Below are 23,132 nucleotides of genomic sequence, written 5' to 3'. Positions count from 1 at the left end.
ATGGATCCGCATCTTGTTAACGATTTCCATCGTTCTCGAAAAATAGTCTTTAATTGATTCTTCTGATTTCATTTGAAGTATTTCGAACTCCGAACGAAGTGCTTGAAGTTGTTGCCTCTTAGCCCTTGATGTACTTTGGTACTTCTTCTTCATGGAATCCCAAATATATTTAATTGTGTCTTTGCAAAGAATAGTTTCCAAGATTGATCGATCAACAACTTGGAATAAATAGTTATTTGCTTTAAGATCCTTTAGCTTCAACCCTTCAAGCTCTGTCTTTTGTGTAGATCTGTAAACACAACTTTTACTGCTGGTTCTACTACTCCAGAAACAACAACCGTCCATTATTCTTTGGACCGCAAAAAATTTTCCATGAGCATGCTCTAATGGTCATAGTGATCATCAAAGTGTGGAATGGCTGGCTGTATAAAATTTTCGGAAACCATAAATTTTCTAAAGCTTGGAATTAAAAACTGGCATGGCTCGGCTCAGTGTTTAGGCTCGACGCGGTTCAGTTGGTTTTGGTTCGGCTCAATTGGTTTTGGCTCTGATAAGTATTTCAGCTCGGATCAATTAGTTTGGACTCGACTCAATAGTTTTGGCTCGGCTCAGTGTTACTGCGCGGCTAAACTGGTATGGCTCGGCACAACTATTTTGACTCGGATTAAATCGCTCATTTAATTCGCGTCTTCGCCCTTTCTCTTCGGACCAGAGCGTAATAGAAAACATTTCTGCGGCTAACGAAACGAAAAACATTTCTGCTGAAAAATTTAGCGAGACAATCAAATACCAGATACCGACGGTACCGACGGCGGACGGCAACGGCAACGGCAACGGCAACGGCGAGGAAGGTCTGCGGCGGCGACTCTGATTTCGGGATTTCTCCCGGCTGCAACGGCAGCGATGAGTTCCGAAATTTTTGTCGGCTCTGTCTCTGTTTCTTCCCGAAATTATCGACATTGGAGAGGTCTCACTCTCTCCTTCTCCTTCTACGGCTGCGGCGCAAGAAGGACGAGGTACTCTTTCTTCAGCTACGGGACGAGGGGTCGCCGAATGACACAAAAGGCACGATCCAACGTGCAAAACAGATTAACTTAACAAAGTAATCCTAAAGGCTAAGACAACTAGTCTTAATTTAGAAATCCTTAACAAATCTACAGAACTGTATTAATTTGCAGTCTCCATATCTTCCACCGTGGAAGAAGACCAACTCGGAGGGAGGGAAAGGTCATCAACGCTTCCTTCCAACATATCAATCACCCTACTAAATGAAGGGCGACGAGCCGGATCATGTTGAGTGCACCACATACCCACTATAACCATTTTCCTCTGCGTTTCTTCTCTTGCAAAGCTTTCGATACCTCCCTCTTCTATCACTCTTCTGCGAACCCAGTGAGGATTTTTTCCCCCAGTTTCTAGAACCATTTCAAGCACCGTGATTCCGTAGCTATAAACGTCTGCTTCCCTCGAGACTTTCCATTGCTGATAGAACTCCGGCGGATTGTAACCAACAGTGCCACTGACTTTCGGATCTGAATCAGAAGAAATGTGGGCTAGCCCGAGGCCTGTGAGTTTCGGACAGAAATCCTTGTCTAAAAGAATAGCTGATGGATTTATGTGGAGATGCAGAATAGGTGGATCAAATTCATGATGCAGATGATTCAGTCCTCGAGCTATACCAATTGCAATTTTGCAGTATTGTTTGCTCCGTTTTGCATTTGTCGAGCATGACTCCTTTGTGGTTTCGGCAAGAGAACTGTTGGGCATGAATTCGTAGACGAGAATTCTGTTGGTTCCCTCCCAGCAGAAACCCAAGAGTCTGATGATATTAACATGGGAAGTATTGTTCAAGACTTGTATCTCCTTCAAGAATGCTTGCTCGGCGTGTGTCACCCTCACAGCAACCTTCTGGCCATCTGGGAGCTGCCCTTTGAACACTGAGCTAAAACCTTCCTTCCCTACTCTATCTCGAAAAGAATTAGTCATTTTCTTTATCTCCGAATACTTGAATTTCTCCAGATGAGAAGGCCTTGAGGCTTGGGGCATAAAGTCTTTCTGTTTGCTCCTCCACAAGAAATTTAGCCCTTTCGGTCTGTACAAAAACATTTTAGGATTGAGGCACATATCGCAGAGATTGTAAATTAAACTGATTCTCAATTGCCTAGTATATAGTTTTATCTCCGAAACAGAAGAGTATATGTTAAGTTCTTTATAACATCAATTCAGACATTGTTGACGAAGGCATTTAGATGAAGGCGATTTTCAGCTTACCTTATTGGAAGAGATTTCTGTACGATCTGCCAAACGCTTTCTCTGTTTTCTTCAGAGTGACAGCCAAACTCCGCCTTAGGGGCTTCTGTATCTGAAACTACACTCTCAGCGGCTGTTTCCGAGAAACCTGATTTTCCTGAGGCATCTATTTCTAGATTGGCCATTCCATTTGAGTCCTCAGCGGATAAATTCTGCTCAATTGTAGGTGTATAGGAGCATTCTCCTCTTTGAGCAGTCGCTTCTTTAGGCTTGTTGTCTGTATCCTCGGAAGAGTATCCTCTAGATGAATAGACCGACAAACTTTCATCAATTTCCTTGTCTTTATCTTTCCACAATGATGATTGAGACGAACCCAGTCGCATAGAATGTCTACCTCCTGCATCATCTTCTATAATTGGACAGATTCGAACCTGTTTACCGCTTGCTCTGCTGTAATTTAGATTTTTCATTTTGGGCTTAGACTTTTTCGCTGTGCTCCTTGAATCGCTTCCGTTGGCTTGACATCCTTGAGTCGAGTGCCCTTGTTCTCTGCAATCAGTGCAGTAAGAAGGCAATCTTTCGTAGCAAATATCTTGCCAAAAGCCTCCTTCTCCAACCCCAACCCAAACCTGCCTAGGATGCTCCTTTAGAAGTTCGATCTCCACACAAACTCTGGCGACGTTCGTTCGAGAGAGATTTCTGGTTGGAGCATCCATTGCAAAGACCTTCCCTGCCAAAGAAGCTATGGGATATAGAAGTTTTTCCTGGAAAAAGGCCACGGGAAGGGAAGGGAGAGAAACCCATATAGCAGCAGAAGAAGGTTCCCCGTTGGAGGGAATGAACGTTGGGAACCACTTGAAGACTCTCATCGTGTAATTTCCGATGAACCATCGACTTCTTGCCCAAACATGGAGCATGTCGGATTCGTTGTCGAGTCGTATGAAAACATGACGATGATCCAGTAATGTAATCGACCATTGGCCTTTGAGTTTCCATTTTGTGGAGACCCAATCTCTGATTTGAGACAAGCTTGGCCTCCATCGGAGGAACTTCCCGACCAAAGCAAATTTGAACTTTTCGTCATTAATGGAATCTACGAGTGACTGCTGAAAGAAAATCGCAGGCTTACCATCCTTAGAGGCATTTGCTTGATCATGGACAATAGGAACAGAAGGTTTAAGATTCGTGAAAGTAGAACTAGAATTTCTTTTTGCACAGAGAGATTCAGACGAGAAGGTGCGAGCCACCCATTCTTTTGTGGACTCCTTGCCCTTCTTTAGCTTCTTTGGGGAGCGGACATTAGGAGAAGAAAGTTTCCCAGACAGCTGACGATTATATCTTCCCTGCGAGTAGTATATGGTGGTCTGATTAGAGATCCGGTCGGAAAAGTTCATCTCTCTCCTACTCTGTTTCGCAGACCGACGACCGACGACCGACGACCGATACCTCTGCAGGTGGAAGACGAACTTATGTCCAAACAGCAGCTTAAGCCGACACGCAAGTCTTTCGATCGTTTAGAACAGAAGTTTCCTCAGTGAGATTAACCCACGTCAAATCCTGTCTCGATCGACCAATCAAATAATTTTTATTCTCTTTCAAGTTTCAACAATGAATCAATTTTGGAGTTCCATTGACCTTCGCACAAAAAGAAAATTAGAACCACTTGTGGAAAACAAGAAGATGTATACCGAAGCGACTGCGCACAGAGGAGAATGCTCGTATGCACCTACCATTGGGCGGTCTTTTAAAAATAAATTATTTTTTACAAAATATTGTATTAAATTAAATAATATCTTAAAAAGATAATAAGGTTTTAATTACAATAAAAAATTTAAATAATTAATAATCAGATTTTATATTTTTATTATATTAAAGTGAAGATAATGAAATGAAATATGCAAGATTTTTAAAACCATAAATTAAAATTTTTAAAATATATTTTAATTACATGAAAAAAAAATGGGAGAAAAAAGGCAAACTGACATGGAGGGTTTTCATGGTGCTCGATGAAATGGGAAGCTCACAATTTTCTTTCAGCACTTCAAATAGATTCCAATGCCTAGAAATTCAAATTTTGTATGGTCGGTATATTTCCTGGATGGAGGCCTAGCTTATTGCAAATCAAAGATTGGGTCAGTACTGAAAAGGAAACTCGAAGGCCACTGGCCAATTACATTACTGGATCATCGTCATGTTTTCATTAGAATTGACAACAAAGCCGACATGCTCCATGTTTGGACAAGAGGGCGATGGTTCATCAAAGGCCACCTGATGCGAGTCTTCAAGTGGTTCCTGACAATCATTCCGTCCAACAGGGAACCTTCTTCTATTGCAATTTGGGTTTATCTCCCCTCCCTTCCCGTGGCCTTTTTCTAGGAAGAGCTTTGTTTCCCATAGCTTCTTTGGCAGGGAAGGACTTTGCAATGGATGGTCCTACTAGGAGTCTAACTTGAACGTGTTAGACACGTTCTTAATTTGACCCATCATTAGTAGGTGATTTTTTCCTTAGTGTAGGGATAGTGGGACAATTATAATTTTCCATCAGTTACAGTTTCTCCTCTTTTGATTGGAATGAGGTTTTGAGAAGTTGTTTGTGAAGTTTTCAAGGTGAATGAAAAGTAGATCTTTGGTCTAGCATTGTTGTTTATTTTGCAGTTGTTCAAACTTTATTTGTTCCAAAATTTGATTCCTCCAAGATTGTTCCTATGAATGGTAATAATACCATTTGATTGGAAAGAGAAAATCCTCCTTGCATCAGGGTGTTGGACCTTGATTTGGCACTTCAAGTGGATGAACCTCCAAGGCCCACGGAATCAAACACCCAAGTTAAGAAAACATCATATAATCTATAGGATCGATCCAATCACTTGAGTTTGATGTTTATCAAGTCTCACATTGGGAAAAGTATCTATAGATCAATCCCTAATTGTGCCAAAGAGAAAGAATATCTCCAAACTATTCAAGATCAGTTTGAGACTTCTGCAAGGCATTAGCGAGAACCCTGTTGACAAAAATGTGTTCATGGCACCAAAGGTGTGCATGAGCACATCATACAGATGTGGGGCATAACTGCTAGACTAAAATCGTTAAAGATTGAGATGTTTTAGTAATTTCTGGTTCACTTCATCCTTTACTTGTTCCCGTCTTAATATGGACCATTCAAGATATCTTACAACACAGATAAAGAGTAATAGTCAATCAATGAACTTCTAACCATGTGTGTACAAGAGGAAGTGATGATGAATCAGGAGAGGCTTGAAAGTATACATTTGATGACTCATGGCGATAAACCATTTCATAAAGGGAAGAGAAAAGCGCCTCTTAATCAAGTTAATAAAAGCAATGACAAATGTTTCTTTTGCAAAAAGAAAGGACATATAAAGAAGACTTGTCCCAAATTCAAGTTTTGCCTTAAAAAAAAGATAATCTCATCTCTTTAATGTGTTTTAAATCTAATATGGTTCTAGTTTGTTATAAAACTTGGTGGATTGATTCTGGTACTACAATCTATGTTGCCTACACCTTGCAAGGCTTCTTAAACTAATGAAAATCGACGAAAAGTGAATGTTCCATTTATTCCAGAAACAAGATGCGTTCACATGTTGAGGCGGTTGGAACCTATAGACTTCTCCTTAGTTCTGGTTTTGTTTTAGACATTAAAATGACTTTTTATGCTCTATCTTTTTCAAGAAACCTTATTTTAGTTTCAAGACATTTACTTTGTGGTTTTAGTTTCCGTTTCGTTGGTAATTCCCTTCATTTATATAAAGACAATGTTCTTGTTGGTAATGGTATTTTGGATGAAGGGTTATTTAAACTTCTTTTGAATTTTACACTTGATTTTAGTCATACAACTGTGTATGGTAGTAATGTTGGCATTAAGATTGGTATTATAAATGAAAAATCCCTCATGTTGTGGCATAAGATATTAGGTCATATCTCAATTGATAGAATAAGAAATTAGTAATGATGGAGTCCTTGAGGCTCTTGACTTTACTGATTAAGGTACTTGTGTGGATTGTATAAAAGGAAAGCAAATTAATAAGTACAAGAAAGGTGCCAAGAGTGTTTTTGATGTTTTAGAGATAATACACATTGATGTTTTATGTCCTTATGATACATATTTTAATGGTCAGGAATATTTCATTATCTTTATTGATGACTATACATGATATATGTATCTTTATTTGATTTATGATAAAAGTGAAACACTAGATGCTTTTAAGGTCTACAAAGCAGAAGTAGAGAAACAATTGGGCAAACAAATTTAGAACGTGAAGTCATATAGAGGTGGTGAATATTATGGCAGGTAAACTAAAAAGGATAATTGTTAGGTTCATTTGTAAGTTTTCTATGGGAACAAGGTATTGTGACACAATACACAATGTCATGTTCACCATCTCAAAATGGTGTGGTTGAAAGGAGAAATCGAACATTAATAGACATGGTGAGGAGTATGATTAGTAACTTCAATCTCCCATTGCGGAGTGAAGCTCTAAAAATTGCATCATATGTACTAAATAGGATTCCAACCAAGGCGGTTCACAAAACGCCATTTGAGTTATGGAAAGGTTGAAAACTTAGTTTAATGCATGTACATATTTGAGGTTGTCTAGTTGAAGTTAGAATCTATAATCCACATGAGACAAACTTAGGCTCAAGAATAGTCAGTGGATATTTCATTGGCTATGCAGAAAAGTCTAAAATATATAAATTTTATTATATATCTCGTGCGACAAGAATTGTGGAATCTAAAAATGCAAAGGTTCTTTAAGAATGATGAGATTAGTGGGAATAGCTAACCTTAAAACTTAGTTTTTGAGGAGCATAGCAGTTATTAACTTGTTTCTACATCTTCACATAGATTGGTTGTGTTCATGATAATCTTCAGGATTCGATTACTCATAAACAACTAATAGTTGAAGAACCACATCATCATAAGGATATTCCTATAGATCCAGGTATTCAGTATTCTCAACCTGAAAATGTAATATTGAGAAGATCTTCAAGGATTAGGAAACTTGCAATTTATTCAAATTATGTTGTGTACCTACAAGAATTTAACATGGACATCGGTGCTGAAGAAGATCCTATTCCTTTTTCACAAGCTATGAGTGAAAATAAATCCACATTATGGTATGATGTCATGTAGGATGAGTTGGATTCGATGGCTAATAACCAAGTCTTAGATCTTGTTGAATTGCCTAAAGGGGGAAGGCCATTGGCTGTAAGTAGGTTTTTAAAACCAAAAAAACTCTATAGACAATATTGAAAAATATAAAGAAAAACTTGTAGCCAAATGATTCACTCAATAGGAAGAAATTGATTATCATGATACTTTCTCTCTTGTTTCAAAGAAAAATTTATTTCATATCATCATGGCATTGGTAGTTCATTTTGATATAAAGCTACATCGAATGGATGTGAAAATGATATTCTTCAATGGAGACCTAAAGGAAGAGGTTTAAATGAAACAACCAGATGGGTTCATTTTAGAGGAGAATGATCACTTGGTTTATATGTTTAAGAAATCTATATATGGGCTAAAACAAGTCTCCCATCAATGGTATCTAAAATTTCATAATGTTATTTTTTTATTTGGTTTTATGGAGAATAACATGGATCAATGTATATACACCATAAGATTAGTGGGAGAAAAATTATTTTCTTAGTTGTATATGTAGATGATATTTTACTTGCTTCAAGTAATTTAGGCTTACTTCATGGGGTTAAGTGATTTCTCTCAATGCAATTTGATATGAAAGATATGGGCAAAGTTTCTTACGTCATAGATATAAGGATAAAGAGACAGACCCCGAGGGATATTAGGATAGTTTTAAGATACCTATATCAATAAAGTTCTAAAGAGATTTCATATAAAGAATTGTTCATCGAACGTTGCACCTATTGTCCAAGGTGACAAACTCAGTTTGGAACAAGCCCTATAAATGATTTGGAGAGGGAACAAATGAAAAACATTCTTTATACTTCCATGGTTGGGAGTTTAATGTATGCTCAGGTTTGCACAAGACTTGACATAACATATGCAGTTCGAATATTGAGCAAATATCAAAGTAACCGAGGATTGGACCATTGGAGAGCTGGAAAAAAAATCATGTGATACCTTCAGGGGAACTAATGACTCCAAGCTTACATGTAGGTGATTTGATCATCTGAAAGTGATTGGATATTCTGACTATGGTTTTGTTCTTGAGAAAGGCGACATCAAAATATGTCTTCTTATTAGCTGGAGGGGTGGGTCATTTCTTGGAGAAGTGCAAAACAATCTTTGATTGCTACTTCTACCACAGAACAAGAGTTTTTATCATATTTTGAACCAACATCACAAGCTATATGGTTGAGGAGTTTTATTTTTGGCTTGAAATTGTTGACACAATTTCCAAATCATTGAGGATTTATTGTGATAATTCCGCTACAATATTTTTGGTCATGAACAATAAGAGCGAAAGTCAAGACATTAAATATCTAACTATTCAATAACATGTCAATACAAACAAAGTGGTTTGTGGAACACATCAGCATTGGATTGATGATTGTTGATTGTTGACAAAATGTATATCACTTATAAGGGGCATTTAAACATATGAGACTCGATTCTACTATATAGTTTTTTATGTGATTGAGATACCCTTATGTTTGTATCGCATTTTATCAATTAAAAAACTCCATTAATTTTATATTTGTCTTCTCTTATTTAGTTGTATACATGAAGTTTAGAAATTAACAATGTATATTTAAATTTCGATAATCCTAAATGAGCATTTGGAAGTTCATTCATAAATATATGTATCACATATGGTTGTCATCCAAATGAGAAAGTTACATTGTGATATGTGGAAGGTAATACTTGTTCTAAACGACCATCATGATTCATGCAATTTAAATTTTTTTGTTAAGGTATAGAAAAAATTTCAATTATATCTAAAGAAAAAATTTGAGGATGTATCAATATTAAATGGTATATATTAAATACTGAAGGGTTAAGAAGGATAATGTTAGACACTTTCTTAATTTGACCCATTATTAGGAGGCGGTTTTTTCCTTAGATGTAGGGACACTGTGACATTTGTAATTGTTCATCAATTACAACTTCTCATGTGTTTGATGGAAAAGATGTTTTGAGAATTTGTACATTAATTTTCATGTGGATCTCTTATCTAGAAAAAACTTTATGTTCTCCTTCAATTACACTTCAATAGACTAGACAAGTTTCTTGAAATTCCCGGAATTGACCACCATAGCTGAAGGTATGTATTCTTGGGCTTTGCTTTCGCTTTTCTGAAATTCAAGATATATTTAGAAATTCTGCTTACAGGTCGCCTGTGTGGAGGTCGATCTTCTAAAGGAGAAGCGAGCTTCTGGCAAGATATTTGTTACGAGAGATGACTTCTTACTGAACTGAATGCAGAGAGGAAATGCACTCGACAAAAGTATGTCAAGCGAACAGAAACTATTCTCAGAACAGAACAAGGACTTCGAAACCCAGCATCCAAAATTCCGATATCTGCAGAGATAGGTGCCCATAGGGTTCTTCAATCAGACTAAGCGGGTTCGGATCAGTCCAATTATAGAAGATGGAGAGGGTAGTAGACAGCCTATGCGACTTGTTCGTCTCAATTGGGGAAAGGGAAAGATAAGGAAATCGTAGAAAGCAATGAAGAAAATCTATCAGACGATTCATCTCTGGTATGCTCTTATGAAGAAAGAGAGAAGAGAGAGGGAAATGAAGCAACTGAGCACGCAAGAGAATGTTCGTATGGGAGCCGAGAACCGGATAGATGTTTCAGGATATTCCATGTTCTCAGAAACAGCAGCTAAAGTGTAGCTTTAGGTGCAGAAGCCCGTACAAAGGAATTTGGCCATCTTTCTGAAGAAAAAAGAGAAAGCTTTCGGAGGGTCGTACAGAAATCTCCTCCGAGAAGGTAAGTAGGGAATCACCTTCTTCTAGTTTAAACCATTGTTGAGGGCATCCATTTAGATGATTACAAATGAATTTTATTCTGGATATCCTCTGTTCCAGAGGTAAAACAAAATTAGGACATTTATAATCAGTTTTACAGTCCCTACGATCCTTTCTTAGAAATAAAATCCTCGGAATTTTCTATACAGACGGAAATTCTCTTCGAAAAGGCTATAGATTTCCTATGGAGGAGCAAACAGAAGGATTACAAACCTGAAGCCATAAGGCCTACATGAATATGATCCACCTATTCTGCATCTCGACATAAAACCAGCAATTTAGCTACGGAATGACGTTGCTTGAGATGAGATGGCTTCGATAAGGAGGCTATATGATTTTGGGAACAACGCCGAGGAGTATTTGCTCGACCTGTTTCTCAGAGACGCGACATTGTGAAGAATACCAGGCGTAGCATTAGAAGATACGGAGAAGAAGATGATTACAGTGAGCTTGTGGTGCATACAGCTTGACCTGGCTAACAGGCCTTCATATATAATTGATACTTTTGACTCGTTTTTCATCTAATTTTAGATTATTTTCCCTATCAATTGATCGATTTTACTTGGGATGATGTACCACCGCAAATTTTATCCTGTTTTCCATTTGTAGACTCTACGAATGAACATCAAAGAGATTAGTTTGATGATAATTTTGTCTGTAACTGATGTAGCCTCTAGTGTTCCATGAAAACTTCCACAAGCAGAAACTACTTAGAGAAAGAGAAGCGAAAGCAGAACTAGTTATAAGATGAAAGAGCTTGACAGGAAACATATATATCCTGGCTTCACCATTAAAGAAGGGGTGATAACATACTTCACCTCGCAAAGTTTATGGGCAAAAACCAGGGCTATACGCTTAATTTCCATACTCTTTTTTCCTCTACTGGAAAGTATGGCTCCGACAGAAACAAGAAAATGTTCAGTCATAGTTAACGAGAGAGCGATAAGTGGCGCCCGGCTTCCACCCTGCCGGAATAACGTTATTCGCCACAAGGGTTTGTCCGGAATAACCCGTCGTTAGGCGGATTGAGAATGGAGGCTTAAGCTCGGAGCCCGCATTGAGCTTCCAGTCTGCACCCCAGGATTGTTCCATTGCTCTCCACTCTTCGGCGCTCGCCTCCTTTAGATCCAGACGAGACAGGTCCCCGTCCCCGTCCTCGAACTCCACCACTACGGAGAAGTATTCGGGATTGGAGCCTGAATCAACACGGAAGGTCAAGGTCTTGCCCGGGTACTCACATGCAACTCTGGAACCCACAGCAAGAAAGCACAGATTCTGTTAGTCAGTGCGCGGTTTCGAATGATCAGCAGGAGATCATCTTCGTTGCGTTATTTCTTACCTGGCATACTGAATTTCCAAGCGACCTGCGTCTTGCAGTTCGGCAGCTCTGCCAGGAAGAGCCATGGCTCCGAATGCAGTGCCGCTGAGATCAAAATGAGGTGATTCACAGCCGGGGCACTCGTCGGTGATCACCACCGTCACTGGCTTCTTAGAGCATGCTTTATTCTCCGTGCATGTCACCTAATTTGATCATCAACGATAGAAAAAATAAGAAAAGAAACGATAACAAAAGGCTGCCATATTTCTCTTCTTCGTCCACTACACTATTTTAACCAGTCATACCCGCCGAAACTAAACTCCATTTGCTATGTAAGAACGAAGAAGAAGGTGACGAAGGTGACTAACCGGCACGAGACATATAAAATATATATATATATATATATATACCTGATAGCATGTCCCACAACCTTTGCCGGACATGAAAATCGACGGACTACCGGACGCAATCAAGGAAGAGAAAGGAGCCGCTGCAACAGCCTCCCCGTACCCACAAGCTCCACCTGCATAAAAAAATTATAAAAAGGGAATATATGTCGACTATCTTTTACACTATTGCACCATGCAACAGAGAGAGAAATTACTCATCCCTCGACAGTGGACGCTTACCGGTGCTTCCCGCGCCATCGCGGCTCCCGTACCACGTCGCCCCAGCCGGCGACCAGTGCGAGCCAGTCCTAGTCAAGCCATACCGTTTGACACTGACGCCATTGCAGAACTCAGAGAAGCTGAGAAAAACTAGAAGAGAAACGAGTGTAAAGAAGGAGATGAAGAGAGCAGCCATGATTAGTCACTCACTCCAAGTGCAACTAAAGACTTGGTTTTACACAGGCCATACGTGGTCCAATTTATAGAGTTCACGGGGCAACAGCCGCAGGAGAAAATGGCAGGCGAGCGGAGGAAGGTGACGAGAGCAGCCCGTCATTGGCTTCACGACTTACATGCAGAAGACGAAGTTAAAAACTCTGTCGGCGCGTGGGGCCCAAGCGTAGTCGAGTCAGACGAATTGAGCTGCCGTTAATGGTGGTTAAAGGTCGTTGAATTCCCTCGAGATGCGGCATGTTCCAAGGGTGTCTGCAACACATCATCCGACGGTCGTGATCTGATCTCGCGTTGAAAATAGCAATTAAAGTAGTTAAATTTAGTAATCTAGGGTTTTGGATTTATTGGTGGAAGAAGGAAGACAAATATTTGGAACGTCCCTGAGAATCTCATTGAGAAGGCAACCTCACCGACCAAATCTTCTACTGTAATCCCCCAAATTTCTTCAATAATTCATGTTATAGGAGAAGACAGGGTTTTTGCTTGGTTTTGAAACCCTATTTTGCAGGAAAGAAGAAGAATAGCTCAATCGAATCCGTCTAGTTTGGGCTAAATACAACTATCTGAACTTTGCTTGGTGAAACCAAGAGAGTTAAGCTTGACCTTCTGACCTCTCCAAAGAAAAGCTCTCCCATGGTGTCACCTCTTTCTTTTCTCCGAAAAGTAGCCATGGGAGTGCTTTTCTGGAAACGAAGCACATGGATTTAGACGGACAGAGTCAGGCCTCTACGCTCCTGTCTAATAACGTGTTCCCAAAAATTCAGAAATACCAATCGTCATCGTCAATACTCGGCACATTGAAATCGCTGAAGAGACGGATTTCTGTCCCCCGTTCGGCGATAATTTACGAAGATGAAAACGGAGAGGATCACATCAACGAGTGGAAATTTAGCTCACGGCCGTCATGATATGTCGACGATTCGGTTACTTTTTTCCCTCCGTGACGTAGAAAGGACGAGAATCCTTTCAGTTCTGTATCTTTGACGCCCAAACAATGCCACCAATCTGGGCGAGATGATAGCGCTGGCGTGTTTCCGAAAATGACATTCCATCTGTTTCAGTAAGTTATGCTTGAATCCCTAATTACAGCGAAAATATCTCAATCAATAGTTTTGAATAATTATACATAGTTTTGCAATGGCTGACATTGTTAGCCAGAACCTAAATGCTACTACTATTAATCCTTCGACAGATTGAATAATGAAAATATCTAATATAATAGAAATTCTTGGCTGCTCCTTTACAAGCTACCTTCATAGCCTTGAGGTCAGCTGTTGCTTCATCAAAGGCTTTATGTACTCGTGGTACCCGTCGGGCACCACAGAATCGTTCAGGGGATCCTTCCATGCTTCTTCGTAGAGATTGGGGTAGACATTTCCATCGTAGCGGCCAAGAACAGACCCGAGGTAGTGGTCAGTGTAACTGAATGCATCAACGAGGGCAATGGCATTCGGCCGAATCTGAAGAGATCCCAAAAAATTAGAGAAAAGCCCAGATTCAGATCATGAAAGATGAGAGAAAAGAGGAATGATGGGTGGGAGATAGAACCTGTGAGTAAACACTTCTGAGCTGCTCGTTTGCCATTGCAGCTTGCTTGGGAGTGATGGAACCAGTTGAGAGGAATTCTCCCGAGTGCTTGTGAATCAAAGAGAGCGCATAAATGTCACATAGGACCTTCAATTGTTCTTTTACTCCACCTGGGATTTCCTGTTGAAGCTTCTCAATAAACCTGCAATGTAGAATAATGTCTTAACATGAATAACATGAAGTAAGGGCTATACAGAGGACAGCCCATTTGTTATTTTGCTTAAACAATGAATCAAACCATGAAACAGGCAGTGAGCCACAGCCGCCTCAAAATCTCAAATCAATGAATCACTTTTGTTTATTTTTGTCGTGAACCTTCAAAAAATCTCACACAACTTACTTGGAGACGATAATTAACTGGCAGTGAGCCACAGCCGCCTCCGCTAGATCAGCAGAGATGTCAGCAAACCCTGAATACAAGAGATCACATCAAAAGCTTTTCAAGTGCTGTTAAAATACTCGTATGTACTAGTCCTGTCCAACTTTCTTCACTCATGTTTGCATGAGAAGCAAAAAAATATCAGAGCCCAGAATAAGAGAGCAAGTTGAAAAAAAGAATTATGTAAAACAAAGGCTACCTTCTTCAGGACTTGCTGCCATGTTAATATTTTTGGCACAAGCAACAGAGAGCCTTGCCGCCCGTGCTTCAAATGCCTCCAATACCACTGCAGGATTCAACCAATCCTCCACTGCATGGGAGTCCAAAATCATCAAGTCAAAACCAGGAACAGAAATATCAATCTAAATCAAGGGGCAATAAAGTACCAAAATTGATCAACCTCAAGCTCTCTATAAAAAGAACAAGGATAAAAAACAACCAAATTTATGCTGTTCATAACAAACAAGCATTGAAAAGAAGGATCATGACATAAGGAATTTACCGTTACGGACGGCACAGGTGCTCTGCAACAATTGTTCCAATCGGCCCATATATGCTGTGGTTCCAATGGGCTGTTTTCCAGAGGTAACCTGAGAAACAGTCTTCACAAGGAACCGGGCAACCTGAAAAAAGTAAATAACGAGTGAAATATCATTAAAAAAAGTAATGTGCATTAATTTTACAAAAACAGAATTTAGAATGGAAATAACAAAATAGAAAAGAGCAAGCATTTGCATGCACAGCATATTTTTTCAAGTTGCCCATAAACCTAGGATAGCACATAATCTAAACAAACTTAGAACTAGTGCTTTTTCTCCCATAATCCACAAACCTGCAATAGCAAAACAGTATTATCTCCTTCATATGTACAGGCAGGGACATAGACAGCAAATAATTCAGGAAGCCCACTGCTACACAGGTAACCATGACCACCACATAATTTTCGGCACTCTTCAATTGCATCCTGCAGGAAAAATAGATGGTTTAGGCTCAATAAGTGTAAAGTCTCTGAAAAGGAGCAGATATCACAATGAGATATTCACAAGAAAACATGGAACTTACTGCATAATGATGACTTGAAATAACCAAAGCTAGAACATTTTATATGATCTGCTATTTCATGACTAGTATTCAAGAAACTAACTACCAGTAGTGTCTGTCTTCATGATTTCACTTTGACAAAAAATAAATAAATAATGGAATAGAGCAGATGGTTCAGACAAAATGTTCCAAATGTAATTGATAAAAGATTTAGAGGTAATAGCTGGTCAGAAGCATAAACAAAAGCATTTTTTTAATTTTGAGTTTGATTTTTCTATGCAATTTGTAAACGATAAATCGTCCAAGCAGTAGTACCCAAATAGTGATTGCTTAGCCATCAGCAAGACAAAAACAAAAACCCTCTTACCCCTAGTGAGACTTGAACCCAAGACCTCACACTAGATCCCTCCCTCCAGATGAGACCAATGAGCTAAAGACCCAAGTTTATTTTTAAGGAATAGTAAAAGGAAAGTCAACTCTTGAATAAATTCAAGGACTAGTGTACCAATATTTTCCTAATATCCATTTAAACTTTTCTTTTACTTTAATCTTAAGCCTACCAAAAGGGAGTGAAAAAGAAAAGCAGATACATTCAATACACCTTTGACAGTTTACTTACAGCAGTTGCGGAGGTTGTTATGGATTTTAAACCAGCAGTGCATGCATGAGCCTCGGGCAATGTTGAGAAATCATTCTTATGCAACCTTTGAGTCACGTCATTGTAAAGCCACTTCAACCACTCACCCACGAACCTGAAAGCGTAGGCAGAAGCTAGCAATGGGAAGAGCCGGCTTTGCTGAGTTTTATAATCTATCACCTAAATCAGAAGGAAGAACATATAAAAAAATGCCATAAGATACATTAACGAAAATCAAGCGCACTTTTTTATAAATGCAACCTCAGCCAAGAGCATGACAGTACCTGCAACTCAGGACCACCTTCCTGAGAACCAAATTGTCTTCGAACAGCACTATATCTGACAGCAATACAAACTGCTCGAGACAAGGCATTCGCAGCATCTAACACAATTGTTTGCCGAACGTAAACCATGGTCCCATAAATAAGCTGTCTTGGAACATTTGATTGAACACACTTCCCTTCTCGTGTGACCTGCAAAACTCTGCAAAAGCCAGTGCATCAGCAAATAGAAGAACTTTAAAAAATAAAAAATAAAAAGCACCATCAGCAAATAATAAAACAGAAGCACAAGAAGTGTCAGATGAACAAACCGCATCAACATCTGATCTCTTGGTATGCGCACATGATCAAACCGCAGTACACCATTATCCATGGTATTGTAAGCTCCATTTCCAAATTTCATCCCAATATCACCAATTGTAATACCTGGAAGAGGGGAGTGGTCTTCCAAACTTCGCAGTTGAACAATAAAACCTGTGAATTTAACATTTTAGCAATTAATTTGAAACTGAAACAAAATATTAGTCCATGGGTAGGTGACAATTTGGAATATTACCATTCACTCCATGCTCCGTGCCATCTATGATTAGCTTTGCATAGATAATGGCATGTGTTGAAACTTTACCCAAGCCACCAGGCCACCACTATTTAGAAAAAGTCAAAAAGTCAATATTATCAAGATCAATATACAGAAAGCCATACAACCAACAAAAGGAGGAAAATAACTACATAAAACGGACAAGAGAAAATCTTCACAATTGGAATAGTGATAGGGTATCATCAGCATTTACTTTGCTTGAAGTGAGTGTTGGACTATGAATGATAAACTCATCAGTTTTTGGATCAAATGTAGCAGTTGTTTCAAGTCCCTGAACATTAGAACCATGACCAAGTTCAGTTTGTGCATAGCAACCAATTATCTGCATCTTAGTTGCCAATGGTAGCCACTTCTGTTGCTGCTCATCAGTGCCTTGTCCTTTAATAGCAGGGACGAACATGCCCTGAAAAGAAATTGATGAAGGAATCAACAGCTAAAGCTTGTGTTCACAAAAACTGAACAGAATAAGTAATTAACTGCCATAATTGCTCACCCAATGCAAATCTGTATAAGCAGGTTCGTCAATGAAAAACCTCAACTTAGATGCCTCCTCTTCTGTTGACATAGGTGCCCAAGAGTTAGATAGGTGGTTTTATCTGTCTGAGTTCACTTAACTCTAAAACAACATCTGAGTCAAACCTGTGAGACGGAGTTCAATTATTCTTTTCCAGGCATAGGATGCTTTCCTTAAAGTGTTTTTGAATAGCTCTTTTCTGCCCATCATTGTTCTATTATCCTTGCGGAAGGCCTAAACGATCAATAGTGAATAACCATAAGATATATAGAGAAGTAAGATGAAGAAAAATTAAGATTATGATCAGTCATTGATCTAGGTATCCTGTTATTAAGAATAACAGATCCAGCAAGTAGACTCCAACAGGGATAACTTAAATGTTCCTTCTTCACATGCACCAGAAACTGATTATAGTATATCCGTATTTACTTATTTTTAATGCAATGTACCAGCATTATCCAATCCACTAGTAACAAAACATGGAAAATTCAGCTTAAATCAAATTCCAAAATGCTTCTGTAAAATCTAACTTATCAACATTTATTCAGACATATATAATAGATTGATCGTTAGAGAATTCTTCTAAAAGCACTTTTTTTATGGTAAGATGAGTGCAGCCACCTTCATTGAAATTAGAAACTATTTTGTTTTAACGCCTATTGAGAGATTAATCTCCAACACCGACACATTATGGGACAATGGGCTCTAACACAGCAACAGAAACTCATGAGACATTGGTCCCGACATCCTATTTTCCAGTAGCAGTTCCACCCAATAAGCAAATACCAATATCAGAATTTTTTTAAAATACAAACCAATTAGTAGCAGATCCTCAATAATAAAACCACAGGCCGCTAACAGAAAAAAAAAAAAAAGAGGATAATTTGCAGCCAATTCATGATCAGAACTCTTGTTTGATCCATTGCTTCAAGAGGACATCCTTAAACTAAGCAAAGTTGGAAAACATAACAGCGAAAACATAGCAAAAACACAATATCTTCAATCGGAGAACTATAAACACTCATAATGATGATAAATCGACGCTATAAACAAGACAACTTTCTCACAATTGAAGAACTTTCAAACCTCCGTCCAGTACAATGACCAAAAAAAAAAAAACTCGAATTAGCATAACGAAACTCAAATTCATTAAACAAACAGCACTAATCAACGTCAAATTCCAAAATTTTAATTGAATCCAGAATCCCAGACGCACTACCACAACCATCCATCAAAATATTTCCACGACAAGTCGTGGACAAAACCGAAAGTTGCCCCATTAGGAAAAACCAAAGACCATAAGCATAAATTGACGAATCCAAGAAAAGCACATTGAGAAGAAAATCTCACAGGGTCAGAGGCAACAAGGCGCGAAATTCTGTCATTAAGTTCAAAAGCATGACGAGAGCCAGCCCAGACGATCTTCATAGCATCAACATCGAACTGGGCCTTCTTCCTCTCGAAAGCGAGGTGATCAACTCCCTCCATGTCCACCGACCTTCGTCAAACTCCCGCGAAAGAGAAACTCAGAGAAGGAGAAAAGCAAAGGTCAAAACGATATAAATTTCCTGTGATGGAGTTCGTATATAAAGCCTCCGAGTCACCGACGCGGTCAATCTTCTTTAAAGTAGAATTCATCAGCCTGTCAACCACCTAAAAACGCACGCCTTAGATACCGAGGCCGTTTATCCCCCTCATATAGAGTTCATCTGCTTCCCAACAACCTATTAATGAACGTCGAACCGGCAATGGTTCAGTCCGGGTCCGGCAAATGTTAGAGGTTCGGGTTGGGTTCGAATTAATCTACTTAAATATTAAAAACTAAAATATGTAAAAAAAACAAACTCTATGTATTTATTTAAAATTAAAAATATAAATTTTATATAACTACTAATAAATATTTTTTAATTAATAAAAAAACAATATTTTATCAGATTATTTTTATCCAATTTTTGCTATTCTGGTCAATTAACCTAAGGATTTGTAAAGTCCGAATAAATATTTCCTCAAACTATTTCATCAAATTCGGATCAAATTACAAAGTCACATCAAAATATGCCTGCCTTATATCTAACAAGCCACTAATACTATGTCACCATTGATATAGAACTAGAGACCCTAAATTCTTGTAATTTTGTCATATACTTCTCTTTTATGTAAACAAGACATGTTATGAATTAATATTAGTTAGACAAAAACATTAAAGGATTGTCACTTTTAAGCTTTAGTCTAAGGAGATCATTTTATTATTGAAGTCTTTTAAATAAGATAAATCGACGTATAATTCTTTATTTTTTTAAAAGAAGACCCATTTTTTGCAAGATTTCAATAAGTTAATTCTTTAGATATCTAGAGTTTTTTTCAAAAAAAAAACTGACATTAGGTTGTGATATATTCAACCATATTACCTATATAAATAAATTTGTATTCATTTTTATTTTTGTTTAATTAATTATTTATAAACAAGTATATTGGCAAAAAAATATAAAAAATAAAAATAAATTTTTTTTAATACTTAAAATTTATTCTATTGATATGTTTTTTATTAAATAAAACTTATTTTCAGTGAAAATATCTGTCAAAATTAAAATTAATTAATAATACACCATAGGCATTATTTTTTCATAAAATATATATAAAGGATTTATGAAATTGAATGATTATAGGTGGATATTTTTACTTCAAAACATTTTCAAATACAAAAAAGTATTTATCAGTGAATTTTACAGCAAAATAGTTTTGTAAAAAACTAAAAAGATCCTGAAGAAATATGCCATCACATATGGACTAAAAATATACAATTTTTTTATGAGGTGGAATATTGAATTGTTTTAGTAAAAAATAATTTTTATGAAATATTCCATCATGAATTAATTATTATTTGGGGTGAAATTTTGATTTTTTTTTTTTGGAAAACCTTTTTTTGTGGCTTAGCAATGAAAAAGTTGTTGGTGAAAATTATAGTCAAAAATGATTTTAGGGGCAAAATTTCATCTTTCTCGATATATCTTTTGCACGTTCATTTGTTCTTACTGCATCCATCAATCCCTATGCGAATGAAGGAGACATTTTTACAGAAAATAATATTTTGATTATACAGAGTCAATAAATTATGATCTTATAGCCATATTTGAAATTAGATAATATTAAATAGTTAATTATGCATAGTCTATGGTATAATTATATATATATATTCCTACATTTCCAATTAATGTCTACATATTTTTGTAATGAATATGATCACAATAATCATCTCCACAACCCTTATATTATATAGTAAATACAATCAGTAAACTCTAACTTTAGAACTAAAAAAAAAAAATGCTAAAAAACACAATTATTTTTTTTATAAGCAACCAACTCTTAGTAGCATCCAACATTTTCTCCAAGGAAAAGTCACTTTATTATAAAAATGCAGTTGATCTACAACAATATTATTATCTCCATTTTATCAATTAATTATAAAACAAAAAAATAAAATCATACCAATAATGGAAAATGAGTTAAGAAAGAATTTTAATTTTTAAAGTTATTTAATTCAAATTTGATGACCGAAAAAATTTGGTGCAACCATCTTAAAAGAATAGATGGCACTTTTTTTTCTTTCCCTAATTAGAAATGGAGTGCACTCAACTTTCTCGGTAGTTATTTCCCCCTTTTTAAAAGATAAGGGTCATACATAGAGGTGGCACTAAGCCAAACCTTTTACTAGAGTTCGTCTTAGTTCAATTTTTTCATGAGTTCCAACTTGGACACTTTAATTTCCCTCAAACTTCAAAGACGACAGACTGTTTAACCATTTTGAATCCCTTAACATCTGATGTTGTTGCTTACCAATTAAATAAATGCTATCGATGGAGAAGTTTGTTCTTTCTACTATGTCTATTAAGGTGACTATTGTACATTTGTAAGCTTTGTTACTAAGTCCTAGACTCCTCTACAATTCAATGGTACCTAGCTACAAAATTCTTCATGTTCGTTTTGTAATTTTTTATTTTAAAATTTAGTTTATGGCTCGAGGCTGAACTCGACATGAACCTGCACAGGTTTGAGTTTGGCTCGACTCGATGGCACCCTTAGCGATATACAGTGCTATATTTTTATGGGTTAATAGGTGATTAACTCTAAGCAAGATATAAATTTTTGGAACCTAAGTTTAAGCTACATTGCATCTACATTATAAATATAATCAAGCTATATGATGTTATTTATTTCATAGGATAAAAAGATTAAATTAGAAAAAGTTAATCTCAGAAAACGAATCAACAATCAACACATCAGCGGAGTGATTGATCACGCAGCAAAAGTTCTTGTTGATCTGCGTTTCGTCAACCGTCAATTGTCAATTGTATCTGCTCCTCTCTCTTTCTGGTAATCGAACTCGATTCAGAATTCCAATCCGGGAAGAAGGAAGGTCTGTGCTTGGAAGACGACCATGGCGGGTCAGTACGAGCAACCGCATTTTGTTCAGCACGTGATCGTGATGAGACACGGTGATCGGATCGACAAAGCGGAGCCGCTCTGGGTATCCACCGCGCCCCGTCCCTGGGATCCGCCCCTTCTTCTTTGTGACATGAAAGTGGCTGTCTTCTTCTTCCCCTTCGATTGGATTCGAGTATGTGTAACTCTGTATGACTGGGATCATGAAAGGTAAAGCACTTTGTTTGTCAGCAAAAAACAGATGCTGAGGGCTCACTGCTCGGTTCTTCATCCTTCTGTTCATTTGATCATGTAAATGTCACAGGTGAAGGAGTTGGAGTTGCAATCTCGGCATTTCTGAAAAACCCCATTGTTTATAATGTAGAGTACTGTGCTTATGCTCATTCACGCAAGCAAATCACCTTCGGCACTGGTGGGAAATTCGTAGCAGGAAACTTTGAGGTCTTAACAGGGAATGACATGACTGGTATCTGCTGGCAAGAGGTAGAGCAGGAATGGCGATTGCAGTAGAAACTGAGGCTTTCCACGCCTCAACAAGAACCCATAGCAGAGATAGGAAAACTGGGGGAGGTTCTTTGTTTAGGATCATTTCAATGCTATTTTCTTCTTTATATTGAACTTCACATCTGGCTCTGTAAGAGAAATTTCCAGCTCCACTGATCACTAGCATCATCAGGGACTTTTAAGTTTTAAAAAGGAACAAGAAATCGATATAGAGATCACAGCTAAGAATGTAATCCACATTTCTTACTGACTTTATTGGTTGACAGAAGCTCTAGTCTTTGTCTTCAAATTCATCCACATAACATATCTTACAAAAACGTAGAAGGGAGAGAGCTCCACCTCGTCTGCCCCTTGGCCTTGTGTTTGTATGAGGGTTCATGGGCTGTCCTTTAACATGCATTCAAAGAAGCCCCACCCTCCACTACCAATGAGCAAGACAAATAAGTATTGGAACCCTAAGAAAAGAAAAAAAATGAGAATTTGACTATTATTATTCAAAAAAATAGTTAGTGAGAATGAGATAATGATCAAAATTTTCTTTTCACTGACTATTTTTTGAAATAATAATGATCAAATTCTCATATTCTTTTATTTTTCATAGGGTTCCAAACAGACCCTAAATAGAACGTAAGAAATCCCCCTAAACTACCAATCGACCAAGCTTCAGCCATGGTTATATGCAATATATTATGGTTATAAGAAATGGATGAGAATCCAGTCACCATGGCCTTCAAGAAGCTTATTTCGAACCCGATCACTT

At 37.7% G+C, this 23,132-nt stretch overlaps 3 protein-coding genes across 3 annotated transcripts; all 3 read right to left on the bottom strand.

Moving 5' to 3' along the window:
* Positions 1-658: 658 nt before the first annotated feature.
* Positions 659-3,260, bottom strand: LOC137934957 (uncharacterized). The gene is made up of 2 exons (XM_068779562.1): positions 2,272-3,260; positions 659-2,092 (listed from the first exon to the last, which is right to left on the bottom strand). Exons 1-2 carry the CDS (start codon positions 3,165-3,167, stop codon positions 1,168-1,170), a joined length of 1,821 nt encoding a protein of 606 aa, XP_068635663.1. The 5' UTR covers positions 3,168-3,260; the 3' UTR covers positions 659-1,167.
* A 7,889-nt stretch (positions 3,261-11,149) lies between these two features.
* On the bottom strand, positions 11,150-12,353 carry LOC137934305 (expansin-B18-like). The gene is made up of 4 exons (XM_068778589.1): positions 12,179-12,353; positions 11,960-12,072; positions 11,571-11,752; positions 11,150-11,477 (listed from the first exon to the last, which is right to left on the bottom strand). The coding sequence occupies exons 1-4, from the start codon at positions 12,351-12,353 to the stop codon at positions 11,150-11,152; spliced, it is 798 nt and encodes a 265-aa protein (XP_068634690.1).
* A 1,121-nt stretch (positions 12,354-13,474) lies between these two features.
* LOC137934956 (peroxisomal acyl-coenzyme A oxidase 1-like) lies at positions 13,475-19,040 on the bottom strand. The gene is made up of 14 exons (XM_068779561.1): positions 18,779-19,040; positions 17,554-17,662; positions 17,408-17,469; positions 17,108-17,317; positions 16,873-16,960; positions 16,628-16,790; positions 16,320-16,518; positions 16,018-16,215; positions 15,190-15,321; positions 14,860-14,980; positions 14,557-14,667; positions 14,319-14,388; positions 13,940-14,120; positions 13,475-13,851 (listed from the first exon to the last, which is right to left on the bottom strand). Exons 1-14 carry the CDS (start codon positions 18,914-18,916, stop codon positions 13,645-13,647), a joined length of 1,989 nt encoding a protein of 662 aa, XP_068635662.1. The 5' UTR covers positions 18,917-19,040; the 3' UTR covers positions 13,475-13,644.
* Between the last annotated feature and the right edge of the window lie 4,092 nt (positions 19,041-23,132).

Source organism: Aristolochia californica, unplaced genomic scaffold (genome assembly GCF_029961685.1).
Source record: "Aristolochia californica isolate CCGP_79_NKW_82.1479 unplaced genomic scaffold, dmAriCali1.0.hap1 SCAF_6, whole genome shotgun sequence".
NCBI classification, from domain to species: Eukaryota; Viridiplantae; Streptophyta; class Magnoliopsida; order Piperales; family Aristolochiaceae; genus Aristolochia; species Aristolochia californica.
This window is presented reverse-complemented; position numbering and strand designations above follow the sequence as displayed.